The 16,432-nt window shown below is 42.0% G+C and overlaps 2 protein-coding genes across 3 annotated transcripts; both read left to right on the top strand.

The window, feature by feature from the left end:
* Window positions 1-1,093: 1,093 nt before the first annotated feature.
* On the top strand, window positions 1,094-7,640 carry LOC109765181 (probable disease resistance protein At5g63020). Of its 2 annotated transcripts, none has more exons than XM_020323958.4 (7): window positions 1,094-1,383; window positions 1,898-2,088; window positions 2,165-2,420; window positions 2,597-2,819; window positions 2,920-3,061; window positions 4,473-4,676; window positions 4,760-7,640. In XM_020323958.4, exons 2-7 carry the CDS (start codon window positions 1,927-1,929, stop codon window positions 7,340-7,342), a joined length of 3,570 nt encoding a protein of 1,189 aa, XP_020179547.1. In that variant the 5' UTR covers window positions 1,094-1,383; window positions 1,898-1,926; the 3' UTR covers window positions 7,343-7,640. The 2 variants fall into 2 exon arrangements, with proteins under 2 accessions (XP_020179547.1, XP_020179548.1); XM_020323959.4 differs by having other exon boundaries at window positions 1,107-1,388.
* A 662-nt stretch (window positions 7,641-8,302) lies between these two features.
* Window positions 8,303-14,870, top strand: LOC109765182 (probable disease resistance protein At1g61300). The gene is made up of 7 exons (XM_020323963.4): window positions 8,303-8,788; window positions 9,346-9,534; window positions 9,610-9,865; window positions 9,984-10,206; window positions 10,305-10,443; window positions 11,942-12,145; window positions 12,228-14,870. Exons 2-7 carry the CDS (start codon window positions 9,373-9,375, stop codon window positions 14,703-14,705), a joined length of 3,462 nt encoding a protein of 1,153 aa, XP_020179552.1. The 5' UTR covers window positions 8,303-8,788; window positions 9,346-9,372; the 3' UTR covers window positions 14,706-14,870.
* The last annotated feature ends 1,562 nt before the right edge of the window (window positions 14,871-16,432 follow it).

Raw genomic sequence — 16,432 nt, 5'->3', positions numbered from 1 at the left:
CGCCAAGACCGACGCGGTGCCGGAATGGGTCCGCAACGACCCGGACTTCGCCGTGCTTGGGCCATCGATCGCTCCGTCACCACCGGGCGCTGCCACATGTACAAGGTTGTCGTCCGTTATAGGGTTTAGAATTTTTTTTAAATGTTTTTTAGTTAAAGGGTCGAAACATCTACTTTTTATATGTAAATTATGTCTGAAATTTAATGAAATCCTCGCAAAAAAATCCGTCCGGTTAGTTTGAACCGTGCTTCAAATATATGCAAGCAATGTTCGATGGCCGCCTTCAGCATAATGTCCGTGAACTTATGCGGGAACATTTGCGGGTGAGCATCGGAGATGCCCTTGCCTCGTCCGCAGTCCGCACTTTATGTTTACGGTCGTCACGAAGGACACGGTGAGACCCCAGTCCCAGAGAAAAATTTCCCTAGATCAATCCCCACACGCAGCACGGTAGCAACCAGTCAGATGGGGGACGGCCAGCACCGCATTGGCCGGCCCTCGTGGTGGCCGGCAGCAGATGGGGGACGACGCTTGCAGCGCCGATGCCAGGTCCCTGCCCGAGTTCCGGAGCCCGGCCACCAGCGCTCTTGGATGCTGGCGATGCGCTGGTCGACGGGGGTCAGAGGACGGTGCGGCGATGGGTGAGGCGGAGCCATTGGAGGAGAGGAGAGGGAGGGGCGGTGAGGCAGAAAGGAGCGGTGGGAACAATGCGGGCTGGGCGGTGACATGAGAGGGGGGGAGGGAGTTATGAGACGTCCCCTCTGTCTCCCGCACTGCCCGAGACGTGCAACCTCCTCGCACGCGTGGCCGGTCGAGCCAGGCTCGCGAGAAACTGCTCAGTTTCCGCCAGGCCAGGCTCATGCCTACTTTAAGTTTCATGCGGGCCACGAATCGCATGCAGCCCAATCAACCAAACAGGCCATGCACTTTCCACGCGGGCCTGATTGAGCTGCATGCGGGCAACCAAACACGCCTTTATGTTCCCCAGTCCCACAGAAATTTTCCCCAGATCCATCCCCCCACACGCAGCACGGTAGCAATCAGTCAGATCCACACCCCACACAGCATGCTAACAAACAGATGCAGACACGAGCGAGAGGGGAAACAAGATTGGGATGCCACCACGTTGGGACAACACATGTGAGAAGCGGAGGGTCTGCTATCACCTCTGTCTTTACTGTTTTCAGATTCAGAAACGAGATCTGGATAGCTAAGACGACTAGCTGCAGCGGCTCGACTCGCGCGATTCCTCCAACTAGCCGGCGATTAGGGTCAGCAAGTCTCCGGCTAGCCGTCTTCTTCCTACAGCTTATCTTCCCTCTGCAAATCTGATCTCGACCTCGCCCTCTCCTCTCAACCTCTCCTGTACATCCCCTGATCCAGGTAAGGTAATCACCACTAGTACTTTTCTTTCCTTGAGAAGATATGTTCCAGATGGTTAAACTGGTTGCTGCTACAGATGTTCTTCTTGCATGATGGGTAGCTTTCAGATTAAGAATCTGCTTCTTAGTAGTGTTTGGGTTCCTTCTGGACATTCGTCCAAATGCACGTCTGCTGCATCATCGCAGCTCTTGTTTACTGCTTATTTTTGCTTCGAACTTACTGTAGTTACATATGCCGTCAAGTGCATGTTGAGTTTTGTGGAGGAGACATGCTTATGCTTGCTCTGTTTCATGACGTTTTCCTGTTAATCGAGATTCATAATGATTGTCCAGTGGAGAGGAAACAAGAATCTAGTTGTTGATTATTTTTTCTCACGGATTCAAGTTTTTCTACTCAACAAAACAGAAGTTTGTTCTCTGTTCTGTAGCTATGTCTTTCATGATTACTCGAGTAACTGGGAAGCTGGATCCAGTGGCCTTTTAGTCCTAAATAACATGCTTACTCTTGTTTCAAGGGCACTCTACTCGCCGAGTGTAACTGTTAATGGGTCGCCAAGCTAGTGCTGCACGGAATGACCTCGAGCACATGCTATCTGACGAAAAGGAACAGCCAAAGGCCTTGCCATTATCACTTTTGGAAGACATAACAGATGGTTTCTCCGAGAACCTTCAAATTGGCAGAGGTGGGTTTGCGGTAGTTTATAAGGTAAGGCAACTCTCAACTACCCTCGGTCGATACAAAAATTGAAGTTGATGCTGACAAGGATTCTTGTGACTTCTAGGGAGTGCTTGAGAATGGGACCATTGCTGTGAAGAAGCTGTTTGAAAGGCTTGATATTCCTGATAATAAATTTAATGAAGAGATTCGTTGTTTGATGAAGGTGAAGCACAAAAATATAGTGCGTTTTTTGGGATATTGTGCTAACACACAAGGCGAAATAGTAGATCATGCTGGAGGTGTTGTCATGGCAGATGTACGTCAAAGGTTGCTCTGCTTTGAGTATGTACCTAAAGGAAGTCTTGATGAGTATATCAAAGGTAGGATCATGTGGCCTGCACTCCTGTTTCCATTTAATGAATATATTATAGATATTTAGTTCAATCAGCCCACTTATGGTGTCGTATTCTATCTAACATTACAAATTTGAGTATTTCAATCTTCATATATGTCAAATACAAACACCTTACTTTCTTCGATTATCTCTCCTTTATAGATGCATCTAATGGACATGACTGGATTAAGACCTATGCGATAATAAATGGCATTTGTGAAGGTTTACATTACCTTCACCAGAATCGTATTCTTCACTTAGATCTCAAGCCCGCAAATATTCTGCTGGATGGCAATATGATGCCAAAAATTACTGACTTTGGGCTATCAAGGTGCTTTGATGAGAAGCAAACCGAAGCTATTACCAAAAATATGGCTGGCACATTGTAAGTTGGCAAAGCCTATTGAATTATCTTTTTGGTTTTGGTTAGAAATTGTATTATTTTCTTTTTTTCCATTCATTCATAAGACTAAATTTTCATGCAGAGGGTATATCGCACCAGAGTTTCATAGTGGTGGAGACATATACACGATCACAAAGAAGTCGGACATATATAGTCTTGGTGTCATAATTATAGAGATGCTGACCGGAAAGAAGTGGTATCCAGCATATCCTGATGTTGATAAGGTAAGAACGGTATTAGTGACTCTTCCATGACAAAAGCCAGACCTCCCTCAAAAAAGGATAGACACTTGATTTTGGAATAACCATATTTCGCCTTTACTTGGCATTTATTTTGAAGGAGTTACATAATATCATTCTTCAAAGCTGATGTAGTAAAGTATCTCCAGGAAGATAACCTTTATTTCTATTATTTTCAACGAAACATGAAAAGGCTAGATCTTACAAGGCTCAAAGAAGCCATATCTAATATTCATTATCGACAATTTTTTTTATATACATGGTGAAGAGAGTAAGAGAGTATAGAAAATGACAACGAGTCATGCTATATCTTACAATTGACACTACATCCACAAGGAGTAAGATGTGATAAAAATTATGTTAGAGAACTTAATCTTCCTATGGATTAATGAATGACATAACCAATGGAGGTAATAGGGTGATTGGTGGACCTAGTTAAACAGAACAGTTGTATGTCGATTTTACATATGTATTCTCAAGATGCACAATATTGTAGTGCTACTACATGCGTGGATGATCTAGACGCGGTTATAGGTACAATCCCTTTGTTTTTGGAGGAATTTTTTTGCTACTCAAGCTTGACTTGATGTGGTCTGTGAATCGACGTTTATTATTGGTTTGTGAGTAGAATAACATACTCTGCAGCAAGGTAGATATTTTTTTACTAGCAATTCATGGTTTTTTTTCTGTAGTTATAAGATACTTCAGAACTTTTTATGTAAGAACTTAGAGTTTAAAATTGTCAAACTTACGTCCAAACTAACCATGTCCAACTAGTAACCTGCCAAGCCAATTTCACTATTGTAATATGGTATGATTTTACTGTCATGAGAACGTTTTAATTTAAAAGTAAAGGAAGTGTAGGATTCAATCTATGCACTTCATGCAATTTGTTTTGTTCCCAGCCAAGCTATTGAGGTGATTGTGAACAACTAAAAGGACACTTCATCGTAACATGTGCCAGCTAGATGTGATAACAAGACATGGTCATAATTACAAAAAATATGGTTAATAATTTTAAAAGGGATTATTGTAAAGTCATGATCAAATTATAGTAATTCATGGACAGAATTTTGTTGGGCCTTGGGGTGGAAAGTGGTGGTTTAGTAGGACGTGATGGATTTGTTGCGCTGCAACATGGTGGGTTGGCTCAGGTTTAGTCATGCTACAACTATAACTATTTATTTTAGTCACAAATAGGTAAATACATATTATTATTTCAAGTAGAAAGGTTACTATTGACAAATTGGTTGTTAAATGTTACTATATTTAATATGGAGCGAATGAGGCGTGTTACTATATGTATGTCTGCAGGTTCATAATGGGTCACTATACCTGATAGATTGGCCATTCTTTTTCTACATATCTAATACACTTCAGTTTCCTATCTAAATAGGTGCTTGAAAGTTGGATGAATAAGTTGGGGAAATCACAGCGGGTCACACAACTGAAACAGATACGGTTATGCATCGAGCTAGGGATAGAGTGCACTGATGGTAACCAAGCGAACAGACCAGATACACCGGATATTATCAATAGACTTGGTGAAACAGAAAATGCACGCATCATGACTGGTGTGAGTAGTTTAACGGTACCACAGGTAACTTCATTCGTGGAATGTATACAATTGATTCGTAATGCCAATTTACTATTAATTTACATGTGTAAACTTGCACCTTGAAGGTACAAAGGGCTTTGGAAAAGCTGGAAGATGCCACCAAGAACTTGCTTCCGAGGAGGGATATTGTTCATCTCATGAATGATAGTGCCGAGAAAAATGTTACTCATTGGCAGGGGGCAGCTAAAAATCTTCGTGCAGCCCAAGAATGTCTAAATGATAATCATCATATTGTTGCAGTCGAGTCTGGTCCATCTATATCTGTTGAGGACTGTAACCTTAGAGAGGCCCAAGAATGTCACAATCATAATCTTCATATTTCTGCAGTCGAGTCTAGTCCATCTATGTCTGTTGAGGACCGCAACCTTCAAGAGGCTCTCAAGCTCATTAAAGATGATCTCGTGGGCGTGATTGGAATATGGGGTCCAGGTGGAGTGGGGAAAACGCACCTTTTGAACAATATCAAAAACTCGCTTGATGGGAACACAACCTTTAACTATGTTGTACAGGTGACGATTTCAAGGGGGTGTTCGGTAGAAAAGATCCAAACTGATATTGCACAACAACTCAATCTGGATGAATTCAGGAAAGATTCTGATGTGCAATTTAGATGTCGTATCATTTATGACTTTTTGAAAAAGAGAAGCTTTCTTATATTGGTAGATGACCTTTGGGACCAAATTGATCTGCAAGCAGTTGGCATACCATATCCCCTTGGAATTGAAAACCAACTCAGAAGAAAAGTGGTGCTCACAACAAGATCAAGAAAAGTCTGTGGTCAAATGGAGGTAAGAAAAAATATTAAAGTAGTTTGTCTGCAGGAGGATGAGGCATGGCAGCTATTCAAAGAGAAGGTCGGTCATGAAACTTTTTCTTATAATCCTCGCATTGAAGATCTTGGAAAAGAACTTGTGAAGGAAATGAAGGGATTGCCATTAGCTTTGGTAACTATAGGTAAGACAATGTATGCAAAAACTGATACGGCTAAGTGGGAATATGCTATCGAATATATGAAACAGTCATGGTATGTTAAAGATGACCCGCTAGATATGGAAAGAGTTGTTTTCAGGCAGGTAAAGTTTAGTTTTGATAGTTTACGAAACAACATTTTGAGAAAATGTTTCTTGACTTGTGCACTATGGCCAGAGGATCAGAAGATTCCCAGAGAAATGCTTGCTCGATGTTGGATCGGCTTAGGTCTAGTGGATGAACCAGAGATAAAAAGTTCCTACATAACAGCATATAATCTGATGGGCGAACTTTCAGCTGCATGTTTGTTAGAGGAAGACCATGGAATTATAATGTATAATGAATATCTTGAAATGCATGATTATGTTAAAATGCATGATGTGGTTCGTGACATGGCTTTATGGATCGCTTGTGGCTGCGGTAAGAATAATAGCAAGTGGTTTGTCCGTGCAGGAGTTGGTTGGGATGAAAAATTTAGCATCCCTTGGAGTCAAGTTGAACGTGTCTCATTGATGATGAATATGTTGTCGGAACTTCCTCCTGTCGACTCTAATCCTTGTCACATGAGGATGCTATGCCTTGGAAATAACTTCTTGAGTAGATTACAATATCATGAAATCAGAAAATTCACTTCACTGACATACCTGGATTTGAGCTTCAGCCAGCTGCACAGGATACCTGAAGAATTATGTTCCTTGGCAAACCTGGAACACCTTGATTTATCGGGAAATAGTGACATAGAAGTAGTGCCTCACTGTTTTGGAGGCCTCATTAAGCTCAAGTTCTTGTACCTAGAAGAGACTAGGATACAGATGTTACCAAAGGGGGTCATATCTAAACTTCAAGCATTGCTAGTAATAGACATCAGAACTCTTCGTCCAGTTTCTGAGGGCATTAGAATGCTTCTAGAGTTGGGCACCCTACCCAACTTGAAAGCAGTTGGTATCCATGTGGGATGTGCAGTACTAAGAGAAGGTGCTGACCTCCCCATCAGGTATTTAATTCTGGAGGATCATGAGACACGTGCACTCAACTTGTCTGATATTCTATCACATAACTTTGCACGAAGGACCTTGTATGAACTAACAATTCACATGGCCAACTTGGATCAAATAATAATAAGACAAGAGTTGGCACTACCAAGCTGTTGTTTTGGGGCTCTCAATCAGCTCCAATTATCAGAGTTTGATAACTTAAGAGAGATAACTTGGATGGAAACATGTCCAGCATCTCTATTCCCAAAGCTCACGTGTTTGTTTGTGGAGTACTGGCAAGAGCTAGAACACCTCTCTTGGGCGATGTATCTGCCTTGCCTCGAACAACTCAACATATTTAACTGTAATGCGATGCAGCAACCATTTGTGATGCACCATGGTGATAACAAGTTCGGCGAACAAGACAGTTCAAAGACATTTCCCTGCCTCAAATATCTGAGATTTTCATGGTGCTCGTCGCTGGTCAGTATTGGTGATCCTGATGTGACATTCCCATTCCTAGAGCGACTGGAGTTTGAACATTGTGCAGAATTAAAGAGTCTTCCTTTCAACATGGACAACTTGCCAGGAAACCTGCAGTTTGTGCAGATTGATGTTAAATCCTGGGAGAGAATGAAAGGGGAATTGGAAGAAGGTGTCAAATCTTTCCTGGAACCCAAGCTTAAATTGTATGGAGTACTATGAGCAATCCGTCCATTCCACTCCATGCTTCTTTCTGGGCCCAACAAGGATAGGCAACTGTATCAGTATCTCGTCTGGGAGTTTTATCGTGCATGCATGTTTATGCAGTGTCATGGAAAAAAATGCTTCCTTTTGGCTCCCGATCGAGTTGTATTCATGCTTCCTGTTGGCCATGTTGTAAAAATTCTTAGCGACTTGTCAGGAGGTGTTTCCATTTGTGTGCACTCTGATAAAATTAGCTATGAACTAAATGTGTGCAATTGTATTCTTATTTCACGATTATTGAAGTTTACACGTGCTACATTTTGACGGGGAGCGCATTCTTTTTGATTCAGAGCTGACGGGAGCATGTGCTGCCCTCATCTTTGAATCTGTACACAGTCTTCTCTCCTGTTTTGCAGCTGATGCATCCCTTTTCCAGTCGATCTGTGCCAACCATGGTACTATCTTGGTTGCTGCTTGGTTGCAGGGGACTTGGCAAATGTGTGGAGCTTGGTTGCAGCTGGAGCATGTTTGGGAATTTCTTGATTGCAGCTGGAGGAGGATCGGAGCTTTGCTTGCGCGCCAGTTTACTCATGGACAGGCTCTCTTGGAACTGAAGGAATGGTGTGTTGTGCTTTCTGGTATGGTACTAACAGCAGTACTCAGTTTCAGAATTTGAGCTGGTATTGGCCTAGAGGTATTTCTTTTTTCACCATGCTTTGAGACATGGCATAACTGTACTTTGAGAAGGATGCCTTCTCCCGGTGACTATTTTGACAGAATTTTTTAGAAGGCCACCATGGTTTAATTGTGAGCACCGTGCGGCCTTCAACTGCCTGAATTTTTAGGCCCAGCAGTACAAAAAAAAAAAAGATTGTTCGCTTCAGTGTCAGTAGTCAAATATCTGTACTTTTTGTTGAGGGGAAATGTCTGTACTTTTTTTGCTCCTCTCTTCTAGTGGGAAAACTGTTGTATATGTACATGTTTCACGAGGAACAGCACTACAGATATCTGACCCTAGCGTAGCAGGACGGAGGCGAGGAAGCTGAGCACGGTGACGGCGACGGCGCTGACGGCGGAGCAGCACAGGTCCACCAGCACCTCCCGGGCCAAGCGCCAGCTCAGCATCCTCCCGCTCCGTTTCTTTTGTGGCCTCCATTATTGACTAATCTCTGCCTCGAAAGTTGAAAGGGAGCGTGCATCCACTCCAGCCACAAGAAAAGATGCCTCCCTTGCCTAGTGCGCAACTTGTTGAAAGCTCTCCGGCGGCTTCACTTCCTGGCGCCTTGCTCTTGTATCGCTGATTCTTCTGGCTGGGTTGCTTATCACGCCTGCCGCGCGATTGCCGCTTCGCTCTTCCAGAACTCGTTTTAGTTCTACTTGCGCAATTCTGGAAACGGGGCATAACTCGTTTGTGATCAAGCTCATCTTTCTTGAACCGATTTCTGGAAAGACAGGAGATCCACGGTGAGTACTTCTGATCTTATAATCTTTTTTGTTGGCCGTGGTTAACGTCTTCTTCTGTTAGCTCTATATCACTGTAAATTATTGGGAGTAACTAGTCCAACTACATGTGGCTAATCGGCCCAGATCGCCGCAACAAAACTCAAAGCAGGGGATGTAATGTACGGGATAGGTTGAGAGGTCGCTGTAGGTGTAGCAGGAAAGGCCGAGGGCAGATTTGCAGAGGGGGTAGGTCAGGGAGAGGGTGCCGGTGTCCAGAAGCATGGGCGGCAGCTGAGTGCAGAGTGGAAGATAAGCCGTACGAAGAAGACGGCAGTCGGCTAGCCGTGTCTTAAAAAGAGGAGAGCAGTTAGGACTACCCCTTGGCAGCATATTTTTTTTATAGGAGAAGCAACCTGAGCACCCGGCGAGCCCAAGTCTCGAACCTGGGAGAGCAGCTTGCACACCCGCACAACCTGCCAACAACAGAGCAACACTATGTTCATAGCTGTGTCTTTTTCATGATTACTCGTGTCTTTTGACCTCCTAGTCCTAAATAACATGCTTGCTTTTGTTTCAAGGGTACTACTTGCCGGGCGTAAGTACTAATGGGCCGCCAAGCTAGTGCTGCACGAAATGACCTCGAGCATATGCTATCTCATGAAAACGAGCTGCCAAAGGCCTTGCCATTATCACTTTTGGAAGACATTACGGATGGTTTCTCTAAGAACCATCAAATTGGCAGCGGTGGGTTTGCAGTGGTCTACAAGGTAACACAACTCTCAACTGCCCTGGGTTGATGTAATAACTCAAGTTGATGCTGACAAGGCATCTTGCACTTGCAGGGAACGCTTGAGAATGGGACTGTTGCTGTGAAGAAGTTGCTTGAAAGTCTTGATATTCCTGATAATAAATTCAATGAAGAAATTCGTTGTTTGATGAGGGTAAAGCACAACAACATAGTCCGGTTCTTGGGATATTGTGCTAACATACAAGGCCAAATGGAAAACTACAATGGAGATTTTGTCATGGCAGATGTACGTCAAAGGTTGCTTTGCTTTGAGTATGTACCTAAAGGAAGTCTTCATGAGTATATCAAAGGTATGATCATGTGGCCTGCAAATTTTGTTTCCATTTTTAATGAATATATTGAAGATTAGTTAACTCAAGCAGCCACGCATGTAGTGTCACTTATCTTGTGGTATTCTCTCATTTATAGATACATCTTCTAGACTTGACTGGATAAAGAGCTATCGGATAATAAAGGGTATTTGTGAAGGTTTACATTACCTTCACCAGAATTGCATTGTTCACTTAGATCTCAAGCCGGCAAATATTCTGTTGGATGACAACATGACACCAAAAATTGCTGATTTTGGTCTGTCAAGGTGCTTCGATGAAAAGCAAAGCCAAGCTATTACCGAAAATATGGCTGGAACATTGTAAGTTGGCAAAGCCTCTTGAATCATTTTTGTCTTAAGCAGAAATTGCACCCTTTTCCTTTTCCTTATTCGCTGACATGAGTACAATTTTTTCGAAGGGGGTATATGGCACCAGAGTTTCATAGAGGAGACAAATGCACGATCACATACAACTCGGACATATATAGTCTTGGTGTCATAATTATAGAGATGCTGACAGGAAAGAAGTGGTATCCAGGATATCCTGATGTTGATAATGTAAGAACAATATCGACTGTTTCATGACAAAGGCTAGACACCCCCCACCCCCCTCAAATAAGGATAAACACTATGCTTTTGAAATAAACATATTTTGCTTTTACTTTGCAATTTTTTAGGGCCTTACATAATATCATTGTTCGAAGCATGTGTAGTAAAGTATCTCTAGGAAGATAACCTTTATTTCTATCTTTTTCAACAGAAAATGAAAGCGCAATTTATATGGTGCTGAGAACCCACATCTAAAATTTGTTTATGTCACCCATTTTTGGTCTATACATGGCGAAGAGAGTAAGGGAAGATAGACAAGACAAAGAGTGACGCTATATCTGATACAATATCCACAAGGATTAAGATATGGGATAATATTATATTAAAGAACACATTTATCTTCTAAATGTGGTTAATAAATGACACAAAAGATGGAGGTAATAGGAATTTTTTTTAATCTAGTTAGATAGAACAATTTTATGTCGGTTTTACATCTCTATTTTTAAGACGTGCAATATTGTAGTTGTACTTTATTTATTTTGGTTGCTACATGGGTGGGTGATTCAGATGTGGTTGAGTACAATCCTTTATTTTTTGGAGGATATTTCTTGTTGCTTGAGCTTGAATTGATGTGGTCTACGAGTCCATGTATTTTGTTGGTTTGTATATTGCTTTGCGAGTACAATAACCTATTCTACAGCAAGGTAGATAGCACTTCACAGTTTCTTATTTGTGGTTTTATAAGATGCTCTATTAAAAAAATGTAAGGATTTATAGTTTAAAACAGTCAACTTGCGCCAAACCAACCATGTCCAACTACCTGCCAAGCTAATTTCATCATTGGAATATCAGTTATGCTAGAACTCATCTAGATGAGATATAGTTTGGTCTCATTCACCTTGAAAACAAAAACAGGTACAACCCATATAATTTCTGCATCTCATGCAGTTTGTTTTTTGCAAGGCGAACTATTGAGGTGATTGTGAAGAATTAAAAATTCACTCCTTCATTATATGTATTAGTTAGATGCGAACTAAGACGTGGTCATGGTTACAAAAAGATATGGTTAATAATTTCTAAAGGGAAAATGACAGCAATTCTTGGGCATATTATTTTCCCTATGGGGTGGAAAGTGGTGGTTTAGTAGGACGTGATGGGTTGGTGGGTTGGCTTGGGTGTAAAGTAAGATTACTCCTAGTTGTAGAATAGCATCACATATACATACCTAGGCATAATGACACACTTTAAAGCCATAGCAACATAGTACTCCATATTTTACCATTATTTTAGTCTTCTAATTTATTTGTAGTCATAAATTTTTCATACATATTATTATTTCAATTAAAAAGGTTTCTTTTGAGGAACTGGTTGTTAAATGGTATTATTTTCTACATGAGACGTGTTACTGTATTTATGTCTCAGGTACATGATGGCTCACCTTAGCTAGGTATGGATTGGGCATTCTTTCTCTACATATCTAACATACTTCAGTTTTCTATCTAAATAGGTACTTGAAACTTGGAGTAATAAGTTAAGGAAATCACAGCGGGACACACTTTTGAAACAGATACGGTTATGCATTGACCTAGGGATAAAATGCACTGATGGTAACCAAGCGAACAGACCAAATACATCACATATAATCAGTAGGCTTGGTGAATCAGAAAATACATGCATTATAACTGTTTTGACTTCTTCAACAGTACCACAGGTAAGTTTCTTTGTGAAATTTATAACTGAACTTAATACCAATTTCGAGCACTAAGTTAGACATGTAAACTTATGCCTTGAAGGTAGAAAGAACTTTGGAAAATTTGGAGCATACCACCAATAACTTGCTTCTGAGGAGGAACAATGTTCGTTATATGAATGATATTGCCGAGAAGAATGTTACTATTGAGCAAGAGGCAGCTAAGGAACTTCAAGAGGCCCAAGAATGTCTCGATGATAATCCTCATGTTGTTGAAGTCGAATCTATGCCATCTATGTCTGTTGACGACCGTAACCTTCAAGAGGCCCTCCGGCTCATTAAGGATGATCCAGTGGGAGTAATTGGAATATGGGGTCCAGGTGGAGTGGGGAAAACACGCCTTTTGAACAAAATCAAGAACTCAATTGATGATGACAAGACCTTTAACTATGTTGTGCAAGTGACAGCTTCAAGGGGGTGTTCAGTGGAAAAGATCCAAACTGACATTGCACGCCATCTCAATCTGAACAGAGATGGTAATGTGGAATCTCAATCTCGTGTCATTTTTGACTTTCTGAAGAAGAGAAGCTTTCTTGTATTGTTGGATGATATTTGGGGTCAAATTGATCTACAAGCAGTCGGCATACCATATCCTCTTGGATATGCAAACCAAATTTGGAGAAAGGTGGTGCTCACAACAAGATCAAGAAGGGTTTGTGGTCAAATGGAGGTGAGGAAAGATTTGAATGTATCTTGTCTACACGAGGATGACTCATGGCAGGTATTCCAGGATAAGGTCGGCCACAAAACTCTTTTTTATAGTCCTCGCATTGAAGCTCTTGCAAGAGAACTAGTGAAAGAAATGAAAGGCTTGCCATTAGCTTTGATAACTCTTGGAAAGGCAATGTATGGTAAAACTGATACGGCTGAGTGGGAATATGCTATCCAACATATGAGACGGTCATGTTGTGATAACGATGACCCCCTGGATATGGAAAGAATTGTTTTTAGCCAGATCAAGTTTAGTTTTGATAGTTTGCGAAACAATACTTTGAGGAAATGTTTCTTGACTTGTGCATTGTGGCCAGAGGATCAACATATCTACAAAGTAGAGCTCGCTCGATGCTGGATTGGCTTGGGTCTAGTGCATGAGTCAGATATACATAGTTCCTACACAAAAGCATATAGTCTGATGGGTGACCTTTCAGCTGCATGTTTGTTAGATGGTTGTGGAGAAATGTATGATTCTTTTAAAATGCATGATGTGGTTCGTGACATGGCTTTATGGATCTCTTGTGGATGCAATGAGAAAAATGGCAAGTGGTTTGTCCGTGCGGGTATTGGCCGGCACGAAAATTTTAGCATCCCTTGGAGCCAGGTTGAATTTGTCTCATTGATGTGCAACTATGTATTAAAACTTCCTCCTGTTGGCTCTAATCCATGCCACATGAGGATGTTATGCCTTGGAAATAACTGGTTGCATGAAAGCATATTAATTGAAGAAATCAAGAAATTTACTTCACTGACATATCTGGATTTGCGTTTCAACAATCTCGGAGAAATACCTGAAGAATTATGTTCCCTGACAAACTTGGAACACCTTGACTTGTCGCATAATATTGAAATAAATGAAGTGCCTTACTCCTTTGGAAACCTAATTAAGCTCAAGTTCTTGTACCTAGGATGGACTAGCATACAAAGGATACCGGAGGGGGTCATATCTAAGCTTCAATCATTACAAGTAATAGACTTCAACACTTTTTATCTACGTCCAATTCCGAAGGACCTTCTTTCTAGAATGCTTCGAGAGTTGGGCACCCTACCCCACTTGAAAGCAGTTGGTATCACTGCCATGTGTTTTTCTCAGTATAAATTATTACGAGAGAGTGAGGACCTCCCCATCAGGTCTTTAACTCTGCGGAGACTCGAGACACGTGCATTCTACTTCTCTGATATTCTATCACATGAGTTTGCACCAAGGACCTTGTATGAACTGCTAATTCACATGTGCATCATGGAGGAAATAATATTTGGACACGGGTTGGCAGAACCAAACTGCGGTTTTCGTACTCTCAATCAGCTCAGCTTTTCAGATTTGTCGAACTTGAGAGAGATAACTTGGACGAAAACATCCCCAGCATCTCTATTTCCAAGGCTCGCTTGTCTGGATGTGCATTCCTGCGGGAAACTAAACCACCTCTCCTGGGCGATGGATCTACCTTGCCTCGAACAACTCGTAATATATGATTGTTCTTCGATGCGGCAAGCGTTTATGAGGCACCATGGTGATAACCAGTGCAGTGGACAAGACAGTTCAAAGACATTTCCTTGCCTCAGATATCTAAAATTTCTGAGGTGTGAATCACTGGTCGGTATTGGGGATCCTGATATGACATTTCCATCCCTAGAGCGACTGGTGCTTCATCATTGTCCGGAATTGAATAGGCTTCCTTTCAAGACGGACAACTTACCACGAAAACTGCAGGAACTACAGATTGATGTTGGATCCTGGGAGAGATTGGAATTGGAAGAAGGTGTCAGATCTTTCCTGCAGCCCAGGCTTAAATTAGAAAAAGAGTAAATACCATGAGCTTGTTTCATGCATGTTTATAGTATCCATGCTTCAGTTTACACCTTGGCCTGTAGCTTTGATTGATAGGAATATGTATATGTAATAATTGATATAATTCTTAGCCGACTTGTGTAAAACAGGCTATGAACTAAATGCGTGCGATTTGTTTTCTTACTTTACGATTTTTGGAATTTGCAAGTGCTACCTTTTGACGGGAACACATCCTTCTGGATTAAGAACTGGCTTGGGTAAATAATCCAGAACTGACAGGAACACATGGTCTCCTGTTTGCAGCTGATGCATCCCCTTTTCAATCGATCTTGGTTGCAGCCAGCAATGAAGTAAACGTGTGCAATTTGTTTTCTTACTACACTAACTATTTTCATAGTTTTTGAAATTTGCAAGTGCTACATTTTGGGTAAATATTTGTGCTATGTTAAGTGGTGTGTTTTGACAGGAGCACATGCTGCTCTAGTCTCTGAATCTGTCCAAGCCTGTGGCTGGCGTCGTTCAATCGACTTGTGCAAGCCTCGGAGGTACCATTCTGGTTGCAAATGCGTGGAGCGCTCTGGCTGCTGAAGCCTGAAGCCATGTCTTTGCTGGGCACGGTGCCACTCAGTTACAGAATTTGAGCTAGTATTGGCCTAGTGGTATTTTCACCATGCTTTGAGACCTGGCATAACTGTACTTACTTTGAGAAGGATGCCTTTCCCCGGTGACTATTTTGACAGAATTGTTTAGAAGACCGCCATGGTTTAGTTGTGAGCACTATGCGACCTTCTACTGCCTGATTTTCAGGCCCAACAGTACCCCAAAAAAAAGGATTGTTCGCTTCACTGTCAATAGTCAAATCTCTCTTTACTCTTTTTGCTCATTTGTTCTAGTGGAAAAACTGTTGTGCTACATGTTTCACCAGGTACAGATATCCGGCAGGTCCCTGACTCTATCGGAGCAGGACGGAGACGAGGAAGCTGAGCACGGCGACGGCACTGACGGCGGAGCAGCACATGTCCACGAGCACCTCCCGCCTGGCCTTGGACTCCGCCGGTTTACTCCTCTATTTTTAGGGGATCCGTTAGAGTTGCCCTTGTTCTAATTACCTATGCCGTCAAGTGCGTGTTGAGTTTTGTGGAGGAGCTATGCTTGTGCTTGCTCTGTTTCACAACATTTTTTCCTGTTAACTGGGTTTTGTTATTTTGCAATGTTTATCCATTCAAGGAATAAGACTGTAGTTATTGAATTTTTTTTCTACTCATAGAATCAAAAGATTGTTCTCTATACCATAGCTATATCTTTTGTGATTACTCGAGCAACTGGATCGCTGGATCTTGTGGGCCTCCCAAATAATGTGCTTGCTCTTGTTTCAGGGTACTCTCGCCCCACGTAACTGCTAATGAGTCGCCAAGCCAGTGCTGCACGGAATGACTTTGAGCACATGCTATCTCACGAAAACGAACAGCCAAAGGCCTTGCCACAGATGGTTTCTCTGAGAACCGTCAAATTGGCAGCGGTGGGTTTGCGGTGGTTTATAAGGTAGGGCAACTCTCAACTGCCCACAGTTGATCCAAAAACAGAATGAAAAATACAACAAGATACAGCACGTTCACAAGACCTAGCTAGGGTATGCGCCGAGTTGTTCAAAGTCCGCTTGACATGACGAAAGGAAGCCGAGGAGAAAGGCTCCAGCAGCAACTTGACATCCGCAACCACAGCACCCACAACCGATCTGTCGACAC

This window comes from Aegilops tauschii, chromosome 5, assembly GCF_002575655.3.
Source record: "Aegilops tauschii subsp. strangulata cultivar AL8/78 chromosome 5, Aet v6.0, whole genome shotgun sequence".
Classification (NCBI taxonomy): domain Eukaryota; kingdom Viridiplantae; phylum Streptophyta; class Magnoliopsida; order Poales; family Poaceae; genus Aegilops; species Aegilops tauschii.
The sequence above is the reverse complement of the archived record's forward strand: the minus strand, read 5'-3'. Positions and strand labels throughout refer to the sequence as shown.